The 17,500-nt window shown below is 37.1% G+C and overlaps 1 protein-coding gene across 1 annotated transcript in view; it reads left to right on the forward strand.

Annotated features, from left to right (window-relative positions):
- The window catches only part of LOC113826935 (uncharacterized), a 67,838-nt gene that overhangs the window by 48,912 nt on the left and 1,426 nt on the right, over positions 1-17,500 (forward strand). The window contains exons 9-16 of the mRNA XM_070116736.1: positions 1,645-1,729; positions 4,040-4,228; positions 6,492-6,695; positions 7,355-7,462; positions 8,624-9,127; positions 11,369-11,513; positions 11,909-12,066; positions 12,794-12,932. Of these exons, the coding sequence (XP_069972837.1) occupies positions 1,645-1,729; positions 4,040-4,228; positions 6,492-6,695; positions 7,355-7,462; positions 8,624-9,127; positions 11,369-11,513; positions 11,909-12,066; positions 12,794-12,932 (1,532 nt within the window). The remainder of the gene's footprint in view (positions 1-1,644; positions 1,730-4,039; positions 4,229-6,491; positions 6,696-7,354; positions 7,463-8,623; positions 9,128-11,368; positions 11,514-11,908; positions 12,067-12,793; positions 12,933-17,500) is intronic.

Raw genomic sequence — 17,500 nt, forward strand, 5'->3', positions numbered from 1 at the left:
ATATGAATATATATATTTATATATATATATATATATATATATATATATATATATATATATATATATATATATGTGTGTGTGTGTGTGTGTGTGAGTGTGTGTGTGTGTGTGTGTGTGTGTGTGTGTGTGTGTACACACACACATATATACAGCTGAATAGATAGATAGATAGACAGACAGATATGCTGTTTGTATGTATATTGTTTTCTTCTTCTTCTTCTTGCCTGGCGAAAGATGAATTATATTTTTCAGATTAGCATTTGCAACAAAAAAACAAAAAAAAAATCGCACAATTAAGAAAAAGAAAGAATTTCTCTATTACCTATTTTTGGTAAATATATTAACATCTACAACACCAACTTGCCGAATCCTTCATATTACAACAACTTTCTCATTTCATTTTATAACCATTTCAAACAAAGTAAGAATAATGTAGACCTTGTTTTATTATGTCGTAATAGTCGCTTAATAACATCGCTTTATGAAACTCTCGCTTCCGGTCCCCTAATGACTATAAAGAGTAATTAAGATACTCCCAGGGGGTTCATAATGACTCCAAAGTGTAATTAAAATATTCCCAGGGAGTCATTAACCTTGCACGCTCTCGATTATGATTGATGAGAAAATGTTGCAACAGCACGACAGATTAAGGTAAATTAAACACAAAAAAGTGAAAGAAAGAAAGAAAAAAGAAAAACGAGGTAGGTAAAAAAGCAGAAAGAGAAAATATTAGCGGTGAATCAATATTTATAAAAGAGAAAGAAGGATAAAAATTGTTAATGGTGAAATTACACTTACAAAAAGTAAACGGAGAGAGAAAAAAGAAAGAAAGTAGAAACATGTTTAGTGATGGATTAACATCTGATAAAAGAGAGAGAGAGAGGCAGAGAGACAGAGAGAGAGAGAGAGAGAGAGATAGACATAGAGAGAGAGACAGAATAGAGTTAAAATCATTTATAATCAAATCATATTTAAGAAATGATAATAATGTCTGATAAACAAAAAGAAAGAATGAAGACGTAGAAGACATAAATATAAAATATTTAAGAACTAAAACATTAAATTTTGTTGAGTATTATCGCTATATATGTCTTCATCACTCTCCCTGTGTTCCAGATATTTCGTTAGGAAGACATACACAACAAGTAATATAGACTCTCTCTTTCTGTCTGTCTGTCTCTGTCTCTGTCTCTCTCTCTCTCTCTCTCTCTCTCTCTCTCTCTCTCTCTCTCTCTCTCTCTCTCTCTCTCTCTCTCTCTCTCTCTCTCTCTCTCTCTCTCTCTCTCTCTCTCTCTCTCCCTCTCTCTCTCTGTCTGACGCACACACTTACACACACACACACACACACACACACACACACACACACACACACACACACACACACACACACACACACACACACACACACACACACACACACACACACACACACACATCACACATGCCCCTCACCCCCACCCATAACACGCCCCACCTCCCTCCACCCTAACCCACACACCCCTTCCCCCACCCCCACACACCCCTTTCCACCCCACACACACAGTACCTCATCAACCCCTTACCCCCTTCTCCCCCCACCCCCCTCCCCCCACGACCGTAATTACCCCCTCTGTACTGACCAAGGTCATTGCTTATCGCCCCCAGGTCACGCAATCCCAGCAGAAGGAACTCCGTAGGCGATGACAAGAAGTCGAAGAAGGACGCCAAGTCGAGGAGAAACAGCTTGAGTGTAAGTTTGAAGTGTGAGGTTTGGATTTGATTTTTTTTTTTTTTTTTTTTTAGAGGGAGAGGGGTGTTGATTTTGTTGATGTTTTTGGGGGAGGTGATGTTTTATTGGGGGGGGGTTGATTTGTTTTTATTGATTATTTTGGTGTTTGTTGATTTTGTTTTTGTTTTGGTGTTTGTTTATTTATTTAGTTTTGTTTTTGTTTTGGTGTTTTCTTGTTTTGGTGTTGTTTAATTGTTTCGGTGTTTGTTGTATTTGCATGTTTTTGTTTAATTAATTTTTTTGTTTTTAGTTTATCGTGTGCGTGTGTGTCTGTTTCTGTGTGTGTATGTGCGCGCGCGCGTGTGTTTCTGTGTGTTTTTCTGTGTGTGTGTGTGTGTGCGTGTGTGCGTTTCTGTGTGTGTGTGCGAGTAGAATGTTTCTTGTTGTTTGTGTAGTTGTTTATTCATCTATGAGTGCGATGATGATCTAAACTGTTTTATTTTACATAAATTCTTGGTTTTGGATTTATTGTCATTTATTTAATCTTTGTTGTATTGTTTTCAACTGTTTTTGTTTTAATTATTAAATCTGGATTTTTGTTGTTGTTGTTGTTGTTGTTGTTGTGTTGTTTATGTTTTTTTTTTTTTTTGCTTATTTTGTATTTTCTTTTTTTTTGTCGAATTGTTTTGTTTTTTTTGTTGTTGTTTGTCTGTTTGTTTTTTGTTTGTTAGTTGTTACTTGAGTTGGAATTTTGTGTTTGTGACGGTGTTTGTGTTTGATTTTATTTGTGTCCATCCTCGTTTGATTTTTTCTTTCTTTCTTTTCTTTGTTTTTTTTCATTCGTTTATTGAGTTTTTTGTTTTTGTTTTTCTTTTTTGTTTTTTGTTTTTTTTTCACGTTTTCTGTGAGAGCCTGTGTTTTTTTGTTGTTGTTGTTATGCTATGTAAGAATCTTTTTTTTTCTTCTTTTTTTCCTTTTCATGTGTGTGATTTTTTTCTCGATTTATGAAAGTATTTGTTGTCTTCCTTTTCTCTTTTTTTTCTTTTTCTTTTTGTTTTCTGTTAGTTAGTTTTTTCTTTTCTTTTCTTTTCTTTTTGTTTCTCGTTCTGTAAAGATTTGTTTTCTTTTTATGTTTTCTTTTTTATGTATTTTTTTGTCTTTTTGCATGGATTTATGAAAGAATTTTTTTTTACTTTTTGTTTTGTTTTCTGTAAGAGACTATTTTTTTTATTATTCCTCTATTATATTACTCTGACTTATTTTCTTCTTTCATTTTCTATAAGTATTTTTTCTTTTTCTTTCTCTCTCTCTCTCCTTCTCTAGATCATTATCATCATGACTTGTCTCACTTCCCTCTCCCAAGGATTTTAATTATGATATATTTATTCCTCTTTCGTTGAGGACTTTCCAACACGGATCAATATAATTCTTGTCTCTTCTAAAATTCTCCATCTTTGTATTAATTACTTGCTTTCTCTTCTCTTCTCTCTCCTCTTTTATCTACGATTTTCCATGTATACGCTTCTTTCTTCTCTCTCTTCTACGATTCTCCGTCATGTTTTTTTTTATTCTGTCTCATGTAGGATTCTCCATCATGTTTTTTTTATTAACCCATTTTCTCTCCTATTATGGTTTCTCACTTCATTCTCCTCTCATTTAGGACTCTCCAAAGCCACTCCTCATATCACTCATGTCTAGGATTCTTCTATCACGCCTCACCTCACTCCCCTCTCCTCACTTCACTCTCCTTTTCTCTCTCCTCTCTTCACTCACCTCTCCTATCACTCCATTCCTCACTCCTCTCTGTCCTTACTTCACACCTCCTCTTCTCACCTCACTCCTTATTCCTCTCCTCTCTCCTACTCATTTTCACTTTTCCCTCACCTCATTCATCTCTTCTCTCCTCACTCTCCCCTCTCTCACCTTACTCCTAACTCCTCTCCACTCTCCCATCACCTCACTCCTCTCCCCTCTCTTCACTCATCTCACCTCTCTCCCCCTCTCTCTCACCTCACCTTACTCTTACTCACCTCTCTCACCTCACCTCTCCCTTCTCTATCTTCCCTTACTCACCTCTCTCACTTCACTTACTCCCTTCTCTTACTCATCTCTCTCCCTTCTCTCTCTCACCTCACCTCACTCCTCTCCCTCTCCCCTCACTTACTCACCTCTCTCCCTTCTCTCTCTCACCTCACCTCTCCCCTCTCTCCCCTCACTTACTCACCTCTCTCCCTTCTCTCTCTCACCTCACCTCTCCCCCCTCTCCCCTCTCTTACTCACCCCTCTCACCTCACCTCACTTCTCCCCCCTCCTCCCCCTGCTCTCGTCCAGGACTCGCCAACCATGACCTTCAAAGACATGAAAGACGTGAGTGACGCGGACATCGAGCAGTTCATCCGAGACGGCGACGTGGACAGCCTGGAGTGCGTCGTGCTGTCCGGTCGCGGGGCGGACCTGCAGGGGAAGTCGTCGTGGAATGAGCAGGTCCGCAAGTTCCTGAAGAAGGTGCCGGGATACATGGTAGGTGGCTTGGCGGGGTGGGTTGGAGGGTTTGGGGGGAATGGGTGGGTAGGGTGTGTGGGGAATGGGGTGGGGTGGGGGGAGTGGGTGTGGGGCTTGGAGTATTTAGGAGTGGGTGGCAGGTTCTTTTTGGGGGGAGTGGGGTGTTGGGGGAGGGGTTGGAGGGTGGGTGGGAGGGTTGGTGGGGGACGGTTGGGGTGGGAGTGGGGGGGTGTGGGAGTTAGGGTGAGTGGGGGGGGATTGGGGAGGATTGGGAGGGGGGGAGTTAGGGGGAGTTGGTCGGGGTGCAGAAAGACGCACACATACTGTATGTATATATGTATAAATGTATTTATGTATGTGTGTGTATATTTATATATATATATATATATATATATATATATATATATATATATATATATATATATATATGTATGTATGCATGTATATTTATATATATATATATTTATATTTATATATATATATATATATATATATATATATATATATATATATGTATATATATATATATATATATATATATATATATATATATATATATCTGTGTTTGTGTGTGTGTGTGTGTGTGTGGGAGTTAGGGTGGGGGTGTGGGGGGAGTTGGGGGTGTGTGGAGGGGGTGTGTGTGCGTGATGTGTGTGTCGTATGATGTGTGTGGTTGTGTGGTTGGGTGTTAGGGGTCGTTACATGTTATTATATATATATGTGTGCACACACACGCATATATACAGCTGAATAGATAGTTAGATAGACAGACAGATATGCTGTTTGTATGTATATTGTTATCTTCATTATTATCATTATCTGGCGAAATATAATTATTACTATTTTTACCTATGGCATTGCAACAAAAAACATTATTATCATTACCATTAAGAAAAAGATAATTTCTCTATTTTCTTTTTTGTAATAATATATTAATATCATCATCATCAACTTATACGTATCCTTCATATTACAACAACTTTCTCATTTCATTTAATAACCATTTCAAACAAAGTAAGAATAATGTAGAGCTTGTTTTATTAAGTCGTAATAGGGGGGAGTTGGGGGTTGGAAGGGTAGTAGTAATAGTAGTGGTAATAGCAGTATTGTTATCATTATCATTATTATTATCATTATTATTGTTGTCATTATTATCATTTTTATCACTATCATTATCATTATTTATTATCATTTTTAGTGTCATTATTATTAGTAGTGGTATAATCATTATTATTATCATTATTATTATAACTATTGTTGTCGTAATGTTTATTATCAGTATTGTTATTATCAATTTTATTTTCATTATCATTATATCATTATTATTATTGCTGTTATTACCATTAATATCACCATTATTATTGTTATTGTTATTATTATTATTATCATTATCATTATCATCATACTTATTATTATTGTCATTATCATTTTCATCATTACCAATGTTATAGTAGTAGTTATTATTACTATTATTATCATTGTTATTTTTATTTTTATTATTATCATTATCATCATCACTATCGCTACTATTAGTATTATCAAACTAACCAACTGATCCCCCCCCCCTCTTCGCTACCTCCTCCATCTCTCCCTACCTCTTCTCCCTCCCCCTACCACCCCCTCTTCCACCTCCCCTCCTCCACCTCTTTTCCCTACCACCCCCTCTCCCATCTCCTCCCCCACCAACCACTCCCCTCCTCTTCTCTCTCCCTACCACCCCCTCCTTTCTCTACCTCCTCCATCTCCCCCCACCCTTCTCCTCCTCTCCCCGCTCCCGTCTCTTCACCACCCCTCTCAAACACCTCCTCCCTACCACCCCCTCCTCCCTCCCATGCCACCCCCTACCACCCCTTTACCACCCTCTACCACCCCCTTCTTCCCCCTCCCTTACCCCCACCTCCCTCCCCCTACCACCCCCTCCTTTCCACTACCACCCCACCACCCACCTCATCCCTCCACCACCACCCTCCTCCACCACCCCCTCCCCCTACCACCCCCTCCTTTCCTCTACACCCCCTCTTACCCCCTACCACCCCCTCATCCCTCCACCCACCCCTCCTCCCCACCCCCCTACCCCCCCAACATCCCCCTCCTTCCCCCTACCACCCCGTCCACCCTCCACCACCACCTCCTCCCCCTACCTACCTTCTCCCCTCCACCCCTACCACCCCCTACCACCCCCTCATCCTCCCCCTTTCACCCCACCCCCCTCATCCCTCCCCTACCACCCCCACCACCACCCCTCTAATTCCCCCTCCACCCCCCTCCTCCTCCCCCACAGGAAAAGATGACCGCCCTCCACGAAGCCTCGAGCGCCGGCGACGTCAACAAGATCCGGCGCCTGACGAAGGAGAACCCGAAGCTGGCCATGGCCCGCAGTGCCGAGGGGGCGGTGGCACTCCACTACGCGGCCCGCTCGGGGAACACGCAGGCCACCAAGAGCCTGCTCAGCGCCTACCCCGAGGGACTCCATGTGGAGGATAATGTAGGTCGGGGGGGGGGGTGACGTAAATAAAAATATACATGCTTACATACATACATACATGCTTACATGGACACATACATGCTTTCATGCATACATACATGCTTACATAAATACATACATGCATACGCACATACACACACACATACACTTACACACACACACACACACACACACACACACACAGACACACACACACACACACACACACACACACACACACACACTTACACACACAAACATACACACATACGCACACACACACTGTGTATAAATATAAAGACAAACAAACACACATTCATACATCCATACATACATACATAAATGCATACACACACACACACACACACACACACACACACACACACACACACACACACACACACACACACACACACACACACACACACACACACACACACACACACACACACACACACACACACACACACACACACACACACACACACACCCGTAAATGTACATACGATTTGAATACTGTAGAAATACACACGAACCATCCACCCACCCATCCACTAATCCACCCACTCATCCACCCACCCATCCACTAATCCACCCACTCATCCACCCACCCATCCACTAATCCACCCACTCATCCACCCACCCATCCACTAATCCACCAATCCCCCTCTATTCCACAGGAGGGAAGGACGCCCATGCACTATGCTGGTATGGCGGCCAGTGCAGGGTCGAAAGGTACCTATGACATGTTGAAGAAGGAGGGAGGAGACGACACTCTGGAAGATCTGGTGAGTGGGGGAGAAGAGGGAGAAGGAGAGGGAGAAAGAAAGAGGGGGAGGGAGGATAAAAAAGCGAGGGAGAGGGAGAGAGGGAGGAGAAAAAGGGAGGGAGTGGGAGAGAGTGAGTGGGAGAGAGAGATAGGGGGTGGGAGGGAGGGAGGGAGAGAGAGAGAGAGAGAGAGAGAGAGAGAGAGAGAGAGAGAGAGAGAGAGAGAGAGAGAGAGAGAGAGAGAGAGAGAGAGAGAGAACAAAAATAGAGAGTTAAAAGGAAAGAAAGAAAGAGGTGTAAAATGAGAGAGAATCATAATTTCAAACGTAATCTGAGCTTCAAGACGCTCCCTAGTAATTATTATCCTAATCATGATTAAAAATTAATACTGAATTGTGAAAACTTGCTTTTACGATTTGCTTTAGTAGAATAGTAGAATTCTTCTCTTAAAGAATAAAGTAGTTGCATATTTATTTTAATTGAATTTGCAATATTTTACAGCACCTAAAAAATATGTTTTTTAATGTAACAGAAAAACCGTATCTTTTTTATCTGAGTTGTGAAAATTAAGCGATTTACTTATCTATTTACCTTTATCTTACTCATTTACTTTACTCACTTACTTAACTTTTCATGGTTATTTTGGTATTCTTCACTACTGTGTAATATTATAAGACGTTGTTTACATATATTTCTCGTAATGTAGAACTGCAATGGCTTAATAAACTTTTGTTATTAAGTATACTTCGTTCAGCCTCTGGAAAGGACAAATTGGCAACTCACCGCAAGCTTTGGGAGTTCTCCGATTCGGCAAAACTCTTAAAAGTAGTAATGTTAATAATAATAATGTGGTGTAAAGTAATAAATAAACATTGTATATGAGTTTTGGATATGCCAAACATATGTAGTATGGAGTGTCAGCTGATCTAGAATAACAAAAAAGGGAAATAATAGATTTGCGCGAATCGGAGTACGCTAGAGTCTGGAGAGTTGCCAGCTGTTGTTTTTTTTCTGGGGCTGGATGCACCGTAGGTAGTTACCCATTATCATCCAAAAATGAGCCTGTGGCATGACCTTTCACGTCGCTTAGCAGGTCAACAGGTCTTTTTTTCAACTTTTTTGCTGATTTTACGATATGTGGCTTCCGACCTGACCTGTTCTGACCTGCCTCGCGCCTACAGAATGGCCGCACGCCCGAGAACTACAGGGATAATCCTGTCAATGGTCGAAACCAGTCACGAGCTCCATCAAGGGCTCCCTCGAAAGCTCCATCGAAGGCTCCTTCTCTAGCTCCCTCTCGGAACCCATCTCGAGCTCCCTCTCGCGCTGCTTCTGAGGGAAAAGGTCCTTCTCGAGGTCCTTCTCGGGGTCCATCTCAAGCTCCTTCTCGAGGTCCGTCTCGGGGTCCTTCTCAAGGTCCTTCCCGAGGACCTTCTCGAGGACCTTCTCAAGGTCCTTCTCGAGGTCCTTCCAGAAACCAGTCGAGAAACGAGAACCCGAGTCGAGGGCCTTCGAGAGCCGGCAGCAGGGACGAGGACATGGAGAGGGCCATCACGGCGGCGGAGGACGGCGACTACAGCCTCATGTCCGACATCATCATCATGGGCGACGGACAACAGCTGGTAGGACGCCACTCCAAGGACCCGGAAGTCGACGAGTTCCTGCAGAGGATCCCGAAACACCTGGTGAGCGCTTAGGGGGGGGAGGGGGGAGGGAGAGAGTGAAGTCCTTGACACCCGAGGATAAAAGGTCTTCAGAGACATGGCACGGGCGTTCCTGAGAAGATAAGGTTGTCTGCGATTCCTGTGCAAGCTTTGACCTCACCTCGATCCTGCGTCCAGTGCCTGCGCCTTCGTGTGGCATGCAACTGCACAGCGAGGCATGCTCAGTGTCGTGGTGTCGTCTTGCAGGAAAATTGAAGCCTTGGGTGTTTTGTGTCCGGAAGAAGAAAATGGAAGCACGCCTTCGTCACTTTATTTTTTTTATCTATTTATATATATATATATATATATATATATATATATATATATATATATATATATATATATATTCATTTATTTATTTATTTATTTATTTATTTATTGAATCCTGCAGCATGTTGTTTGGTGTGAAAAAAGGAATCGTGAATATTGCATGCTGTGAGGATATTGTTCTTCGAGTGTTATGTTAATGACCTATTTGCATGTTATGATTTACGTACGTATGCACACACAGGTCTGCATACGTGTTTGTGTGTATATGTGAACACATCCACTCAAAATGTATGTATGTGAAAAAAAAGATCAGATTCTCAAAAAGTGTATTATCTATACAAATACAAGCATGTTTATGTCTGCTGTATAATTGGAATGTGAAACACACACAGAACAAAACAAGTATACACATCTACATAGTGTATATATACATATAGATATATACATATATACAATATACACACACCTACATATACAAATGCATGTCTGCCAGTGTTGAAAGCCATCAATTCACATTACTGGACGAAATTGCATGGATTTGCACATAGCTTCAGAACTTCAGGACAATATATTGGTAGAAAAAACCACAAAGCACAAACTGGAATTATTGAAGAGAGTGAGACAACAGTTCCGGAATCTTCGGGTCTGAGGAGGAAAGGGAGAGGAAGAGGAGAAACATTTTAATGTATTAATGAAATCCTAATTTTATTTTTATTGTTTTTTTTTTAATGATATCGTGATATTTCATGAACCATTCCTCTAATACGATTATAAATCATAGCATGTTATTGACTTCATTGGACTTTCTGAATACATCCGTCTTTATTTTATCTATTTATTTTATTTATTTGTATTTTTAATTTTTATTTACTTTTTTGAGAAAGAATGTTGTGACATTTTGAGTTGATTTCTTTGACCCTTTGTGGTTTTCCTTTGACCTAATTCTCTTTTCTGGTTCCTTTTAGCTTTTTCGTCCAGATACCTGTGACCTGGTTTTAGATGTAATGCTGATTCCCATGACCTGGTTTCTTCCTTCTGCTGATTCTAATGACCTAATTTCTGATTTAACGTTGATTCCCATGACCTGTTTCTTCACTTAAACTCATTCCCATGACCTGTTTTCTCACTTAAGCTGATTCCCATGACCTGGTTTCAAAACTGATATTAATTCCTATGTACTGGTTTCAGATTCCTATGAACTGGTTTCAAATTCCCATGACCTGGTTTCTCCCTTGAAGCTGATTCCTATGACCCAATTTCTGATTTAACGTTGATTCCCATGACCTGTTTTCTCACTTAAATTGATTCCCATGACCTGCTTCAAAATTGGTATTGATTAACATGACCTGGTTTCTAACTTGATGCTGAGTACCATGACCTTGCATCCCATTTAATGCCGATTCTTGTGACCTTATTTCACACCCGTTTTTATTACTCATTTGACCTCGCTGAGTATTCAACCTTGATGCCTATAATCTTATTCAAGACTTTACGATAATTTCTTTTCTTTTTTTACCTTTTATTACATATTTTATGGTAATTTATTTAGCGATTCGACATCTTTCTTTTTTAAACCTGTAGCCAGTTTCTTATTAACCTGCAGTTATTATTTCTTATTATCATGATTATGTTTTACTTATAACCATTCACGTTAGTTTTTTCTTATCATTGGTAGGATCTTGGGTTCATTTCTTTATAAACTTGTATTATTATAAATCTATAATCATAATATATTATATAATATATTAAATTAATATATTATATAATATATTAAATTAATATATTATATAATATATTAAATTAATATATTATATAATATATTAAGATTATAATGTATAGTATTTTAAAATTTCGTTTTTTTTTCTAAACTCGTTCTCCAAGAGCTCCTTCCTCCTCACCTTCTCCTAGACCTTCCTCCACCTCCCTTGACCTCCCTCTGACCTCGCCCCGCAGGAATCCATCGAGGAGCTCCACCAGGCGGCCGAGAAAGGAGAGACGAGAAAGGTCATCAGCCTCCTCGACCGGAAGAAGAAGGCGCAGACGAGGGATGCGAACCACGCGAACATCCTGCACAAGGCGACCATCTACGGGCATACGGGTGAGGTTTTGTTTTTTTAATATAATGATAATGATGATGATAAGGATAATAATAATGATAATGATAATGAAATGATAATGATAAAGATTATGATAAAGAAATGATAATGATGATGATAATGAAATGATAATGATAATGGTAATGATAATGATGATGAAATGATAATGAAATGATTATGATAACGATAATGAAATGATAATGATAATGATAATGAAATGTTAATGATAATGAAATGACATTGATAATGATAATAATAATGGTAATAATAATAGCTAATAATAATAATATTAATAATGCCAACGATACAATAATAATAACAATAACAATAATAAAATAACAACAACAATGGAAATAAAACCACACTCCTTTCACACTTCCTCTCGCCCCGACCGCAGACCTGGTGAGATATCTCGTCCAGAACTTCCCCGAGCTGCTGGAACAGAAGGACCTGAAGGGCCGAACTCCCGTGCACTACGCCGCGGTTCTCAGGGACGGCGGCCATGTTTACAAAATCTTGGAGAAGGGAGGAGGGAAGACGGACGTAAAAGATGATGTGAGTTTGTTTTCGTTTTCGTGGTTTTACGGGTTCTTTTTGTTTTTGTTTTTCTTTGTTGTGTGTGTAATTTTGAGGTTTTGTTTAGGGTGGGTTTTTTTCTTTGTTTTGTGTGTGTTTGTGAGGTTTTGTGTACGGTGTTTTTTTTCTTTGTTGTGTGTGTATTTGTGGGGTTTTGTTTACGGTGGGTATTTTTTTCTTTGTTGTGTGTGTGTTTGTGAGGTTTTGTTTGGTTTGTTTATATGTATTGGGGGATGGGGGTTTAGTTGTAAAAAAAGTAGGAGAGGGATACGGACGTTAATATTATGTGGATTTTCGAAGTTAATGACTTTTTTATTATTATTGTTATTTGAGATGTATTTTTTGGCTGTATTTGCTGTCACACAGAAGTAAAAAAAAATGTATGATTTTGCTGCGTTCACAAAAAAGTATTTGAGGCACTGTTTCTTGTTTATTTTTTATGCTTAATTTCATTGTCATATGGGAGAATATGTATATAATAAGTTTCCAGAAAGGAAGAAAGGACTGTAAATGACTATAACTTTGTATATGTATATATCTATCTATCTATCTATATATATATACTGTGTTTTTTTTGTTTTTTTTTTTTGTTTGTTTTTTTTTGTTAACGGATAGAGAATTCGTTACAAACCCCAAACCGAATAATAACGACAAATCCGTTTCTCCTCGCCCCTCCCCCCCCTCCCCCTCTTACCCCCACCCACAGACCGGCCACTCGCCCCAAGAATACATGGACAATCCTCAAATTCTTACGCAATGGGACTTAAGAACACAACTAGAGGAAGGTATTGGTGAAGGAGGCAACAACCGCAAGAGTTCGCGACCGGAGACGAAGGGCAGTGAAGGTAAGGGTGGAGCCTAACGGTTTTTTCCTGTTTTGAATTTTTGAATTTTCGAATTTTCGAAGTGTGCGTGTTGCTTTTAACCGTTTTTTTTTTTTTTTTTTTTTTTTTTAAGAATATAGGGTTTTGCTTTCATTCTGCTGACGTTTTTTTCCTTTATTATGATTTGTTTTCATCACTGATTATTATTTTTATCATTGTTATTTTCTCTTTGTTTTTTATTTTTTATTTTCATTATTATTGCCATCATTATTTTTATTATTGTTATTATCAGCATTGTCATTACTGCTATTTTATCATTATTTTTATCACCGTTATTATTATTAGTAGTAATATCATCATATCATTATTATTGTTATTATTATTATTATCATTGTTATATTTGGTATTATTACCTTAATTAATGTTACTATTAGTATTTTTACCACTATCATTATTATTATCATCATTATCATTATCTCTTCTTATTTATATTTGTACTTACTTTACCCTTATAATTATGAAGTAGATTTTATATATTTTCATTCTTTATATGTCGATTTTTTATTGTTTATTTATTTGATTTTTTTATTAACATTCTATTTTTAGAATATATTTCCAGTTAATTTCTATTCCTTTTCTTCATATTTTTTTTCTTATTTATTACTTTTCTTTTAATTTTTGATTTGTGTAATTTATTTGTTTTTCTCTTTCCTCTGTTTTATTATTGCCTATTCTGTTATCATATTTATTGTTATCAGTATTTTTTATCATTATTATCATTATTATTATCATTATTGTTATTATTATCATCATTATTATTACTATTATTATTATTACTACTATTATTATTATTACTATTATTATTATTATTATTATTATTATTATTATTATTATTATCATTATTATTATTATCATTATTATTATTATAATCACTATTATTGTTATTATTATTATTGTTATTATTATTATTATTATTATTATTATTATTATTATTACTATTATTATTTTCTTTATTAACATTATTATTATTTTCTTTATTAACATTATTATGATATGGAAGGTGAGATACGTAGGAAATTAGAGTTATAAAAAGTTATAAGATAAAGTTTTCAGGAAGTTACAATATGATCTGAAGTTACGTTCTGTTGGTGTGTTTGTTTTGAATCTCACTCTCTGCTTGTTGTTTTTGCTCTATTGTGCATTTGTTGCGAAAAAAAAATGCCGGAAGGATTCGATTTTTACGAAAGAATGCGAATTACTCATGTTTTTTTTTTTTTTTTTTTTTTTAATGCATGTTTACACGTACACACTCCTGGATGTATTATTCAAAGGTGGACATGATTATTGTTCGAAAGCGTAAAAAAAAAAAAAATATTCGTATTATCTCTAAATTAAATATGAGAATTATATGTCAAAGATATGAATACACACAATACTCGTGCATGTACACAATACCTTCCCTTCCCCCTCCCAAACACGCACACACACACACACACACACACACACACACACACACACACACACACACACACACACACACACACACACACACACACACACACACACAAAAGGACACATACATGAACGCACACATACACACAGTCACAGTGCACATGGAACAGGGGAAAATATTAGGATTTCTGTTTTTTAATTAAACTTCAAAAATAAAAATGAGTTGAATTAAATCATTCATCCTTTTGCATGCTTGTGGCATGTGCATGTAAGAGGCACTAATATGATTTTGATAATAAATTATTTTTAAATAGTGGAACATACACAAACATACACACATGCAGCTCTCCCTCTCACCCCCCCCCCTCCTCTCTCTTTCCTTCTCTTCTTTCTTCTTCTGTCATTCACAAATGCATATTTTGTCCCCTCTCCTCTCTTTTTCTCTTTATTTCACTTACAAAACAACTCTCCGGACTCTGTTTCTCTGTCTAAACCAAAGATCCTAAATAAAAGGTGTTTATTGGCCACTAGAATCCCCTATTGGCTGAAATTCCATGTTCACGAATGTTAACCAATCATGGCAAAGCTTATCTGGCTCTTGACCAATCACAGGCTTTGTTTATGGTACGTGTCCGAATCGCTTGTTTAGGCAACTTTAAATAAATACGAACAGGTGCATTATATGTTTCATAATAGATCACGTTTTACCTGGTGGACATTAGGTATCCTTAGTGTATGACATTCCGTAATCCCTGAAAATTTGCTCTATTTTTGGGAATGTTTACATAAAATTAACGAAGCTAAGTATACATATTTCGAACAAGCTGGACGATTGTGCCCATGGGAGCCTCAGCCCGTGCAGTGAGAAAAAAAACATGACCATGTTTAAAATACCTTGTTCTTCAGTATACCCTTGGTACTATCATACATGAAAAGAAACAGCCACAATAAAAGAGTACATAAATTGAATGTCACTCTTCGAACTCGTCAAGATTTCCTTATCAGACGAACAAATAACCGTCATAGAAGACTCTAAATTTATCCGAAACGTTATGATTCAAATTCATTTCGTATTGTTGATATCTCCTTTTCATTACCGTGTACACATGCCCGTGTTTGCGTTGATTATAATTCGCAAGACTACGATTCACAGAACCATCCAAAAAAATTAATGAAACAAGAGAAAAAAGTCGATCTTGAGAACCAGAAATTTTGAAAAAAAAATGCTCAATGATTCGTTTGTTGTGACGTCACATCATCAAGAAACAGATGGCTAACTTGATACACTTCCCAACCTGAGGTACGTGTACTTCCCACAGGCTAAATAAGCTTCTAAGACAGTATCCATAATGTACATCGTATGCTAACGTACGTCATTCACAAGTTAAATACAAAGCATAGAACAATTAACCAGTGAAAAAAAAGCACTTAAGCCTTTATGTCACGAAATTACAAGCATATATCAGATTATCAAATTAATCATTAGTATAAAATCCTCGGGTAGTCCTTCCAGATATAGAATCATGATGACAAAATTCTTGTAAAGGTACACTGGAACTGTCAAAATGCCTAAGGGTATAAAGGAGTGATAAGGGCAAAAAAAAAAAGTGATATGGATTTTTCTATCATTGGATCTTCGGTCTAAATACACGCACACGTACACACACACACACACACACACACACACACACACACACACATACACACACACATCTCTCTCTCTTTCTCTCTTTCTCTCTTTCTCTCGGTCTCTCTTTCTCTCGGTCTCTCTTTCTCTCTTTCTCTCTTTCTCTCTTTCTCTCGGTCTCTCTTTCTCTCTCTCTCACTCTCTCTGCACACACCTACTTGCGTTAACACTTAAATAAAAGTCTAAATAAAACTACGAATATTTCACTTTCATTTGTTTATGTTCTAATTTTATCGTCAATATTATTTTTTAAATAATATATCTTCTTGATATGTATTATTTTATGTAATTTAGTTAAACAAATAAATAAATAAACAATAAGAAGTCAAGATTATAAATAATAATAATAATCTTAAAAATGTGTTTGTATCTTGATAATTCACTCTTGATAAAAGTTTCTTAAAAAAAATAAACGTACTGGACATTCCCCATTTCTCTTTGTTTACTGATACTTACAAAGAAGCATGAAAATGAGAAACAAACGAAAAAGAAAAAAAAACAGAAAAAGAAAGAACAGTTGACGTCACCATAGAGTGTGAATGGTCCTCTGACACACGCTGTACTATATATACACTTAGATACACCTTTGGACTACACACGTTCAGTCTGACTACAATGAGAGTAGAGTCCGCACTGTTCGCTTAATGTCAGTCAGTTTTAACACTTAACGTAAAGGTTAGTATTAATGTGTACATGTATAGACACATACGTAAGATATATATGTATACATACATACATACATACATACATATATATATATATATATATATATATATATATATATATATATATATATATATATATATATATATGTACATGCATACGCACATATGTATGTACGAGTATATATGCATGTATATATATATACATATACACACATATACATGTATATATATACATGAATATATTTGTATGTGTTTATATATATGTGTGTGTATGTGTATGCGTGTATGCATATGTGCGTACACACAAAACACCTGCATATACAGATGCATTTCTCCGTACAAGCAAATGTAATAGATTAGGATTTATATCACACAAGAACGTTTACTATTTCAGTTGGGAAAATCACTTGCAAATATTAATTTTGGTTAGTGAATGTAAAAAAAAAGATGGAGCACTGATGTTCACTTGTGTGTGCGGCGTGTCTCACTTTTCACTGTTAATTGAGATGAATAATATTGATAGTATGGAATTTATTTATTTATTTATTTTCACTATGGATGTGGTTCTGTGTTGTGACATGATCAAATTTGTGTTTCTTTTCCTTTTTTTTTTTAATCGTGTGCTTTTATTTTGTCTTTCTGTTTCTCCTCTTTCTCTCGCCTCTTTTAGAGTAATGAATCTGTTATAAAGTGAAATAATTTTGTTCATTGCAATTCGATAACTTGTTTTTTTTGTCAGAGGAAGAAAGACGAGTCAAACCGTGAGCATGATGGTGTCCAATCTA

This window comes from Penaeus vannamei, chromosome 39 (assembly GCF_042767895.1).
Source record: "Penaeus vannamei isolate JL-2024 chromosome 39, ASM4276789v1, whole genome shotgun sequence".
NCBI classification, from domain to species: Eukaryota; Metazoa; Arthropoda; class Malacostraca; order Decapoda; family Penaeidae; genus Penaeus; species Penaeus vannamei.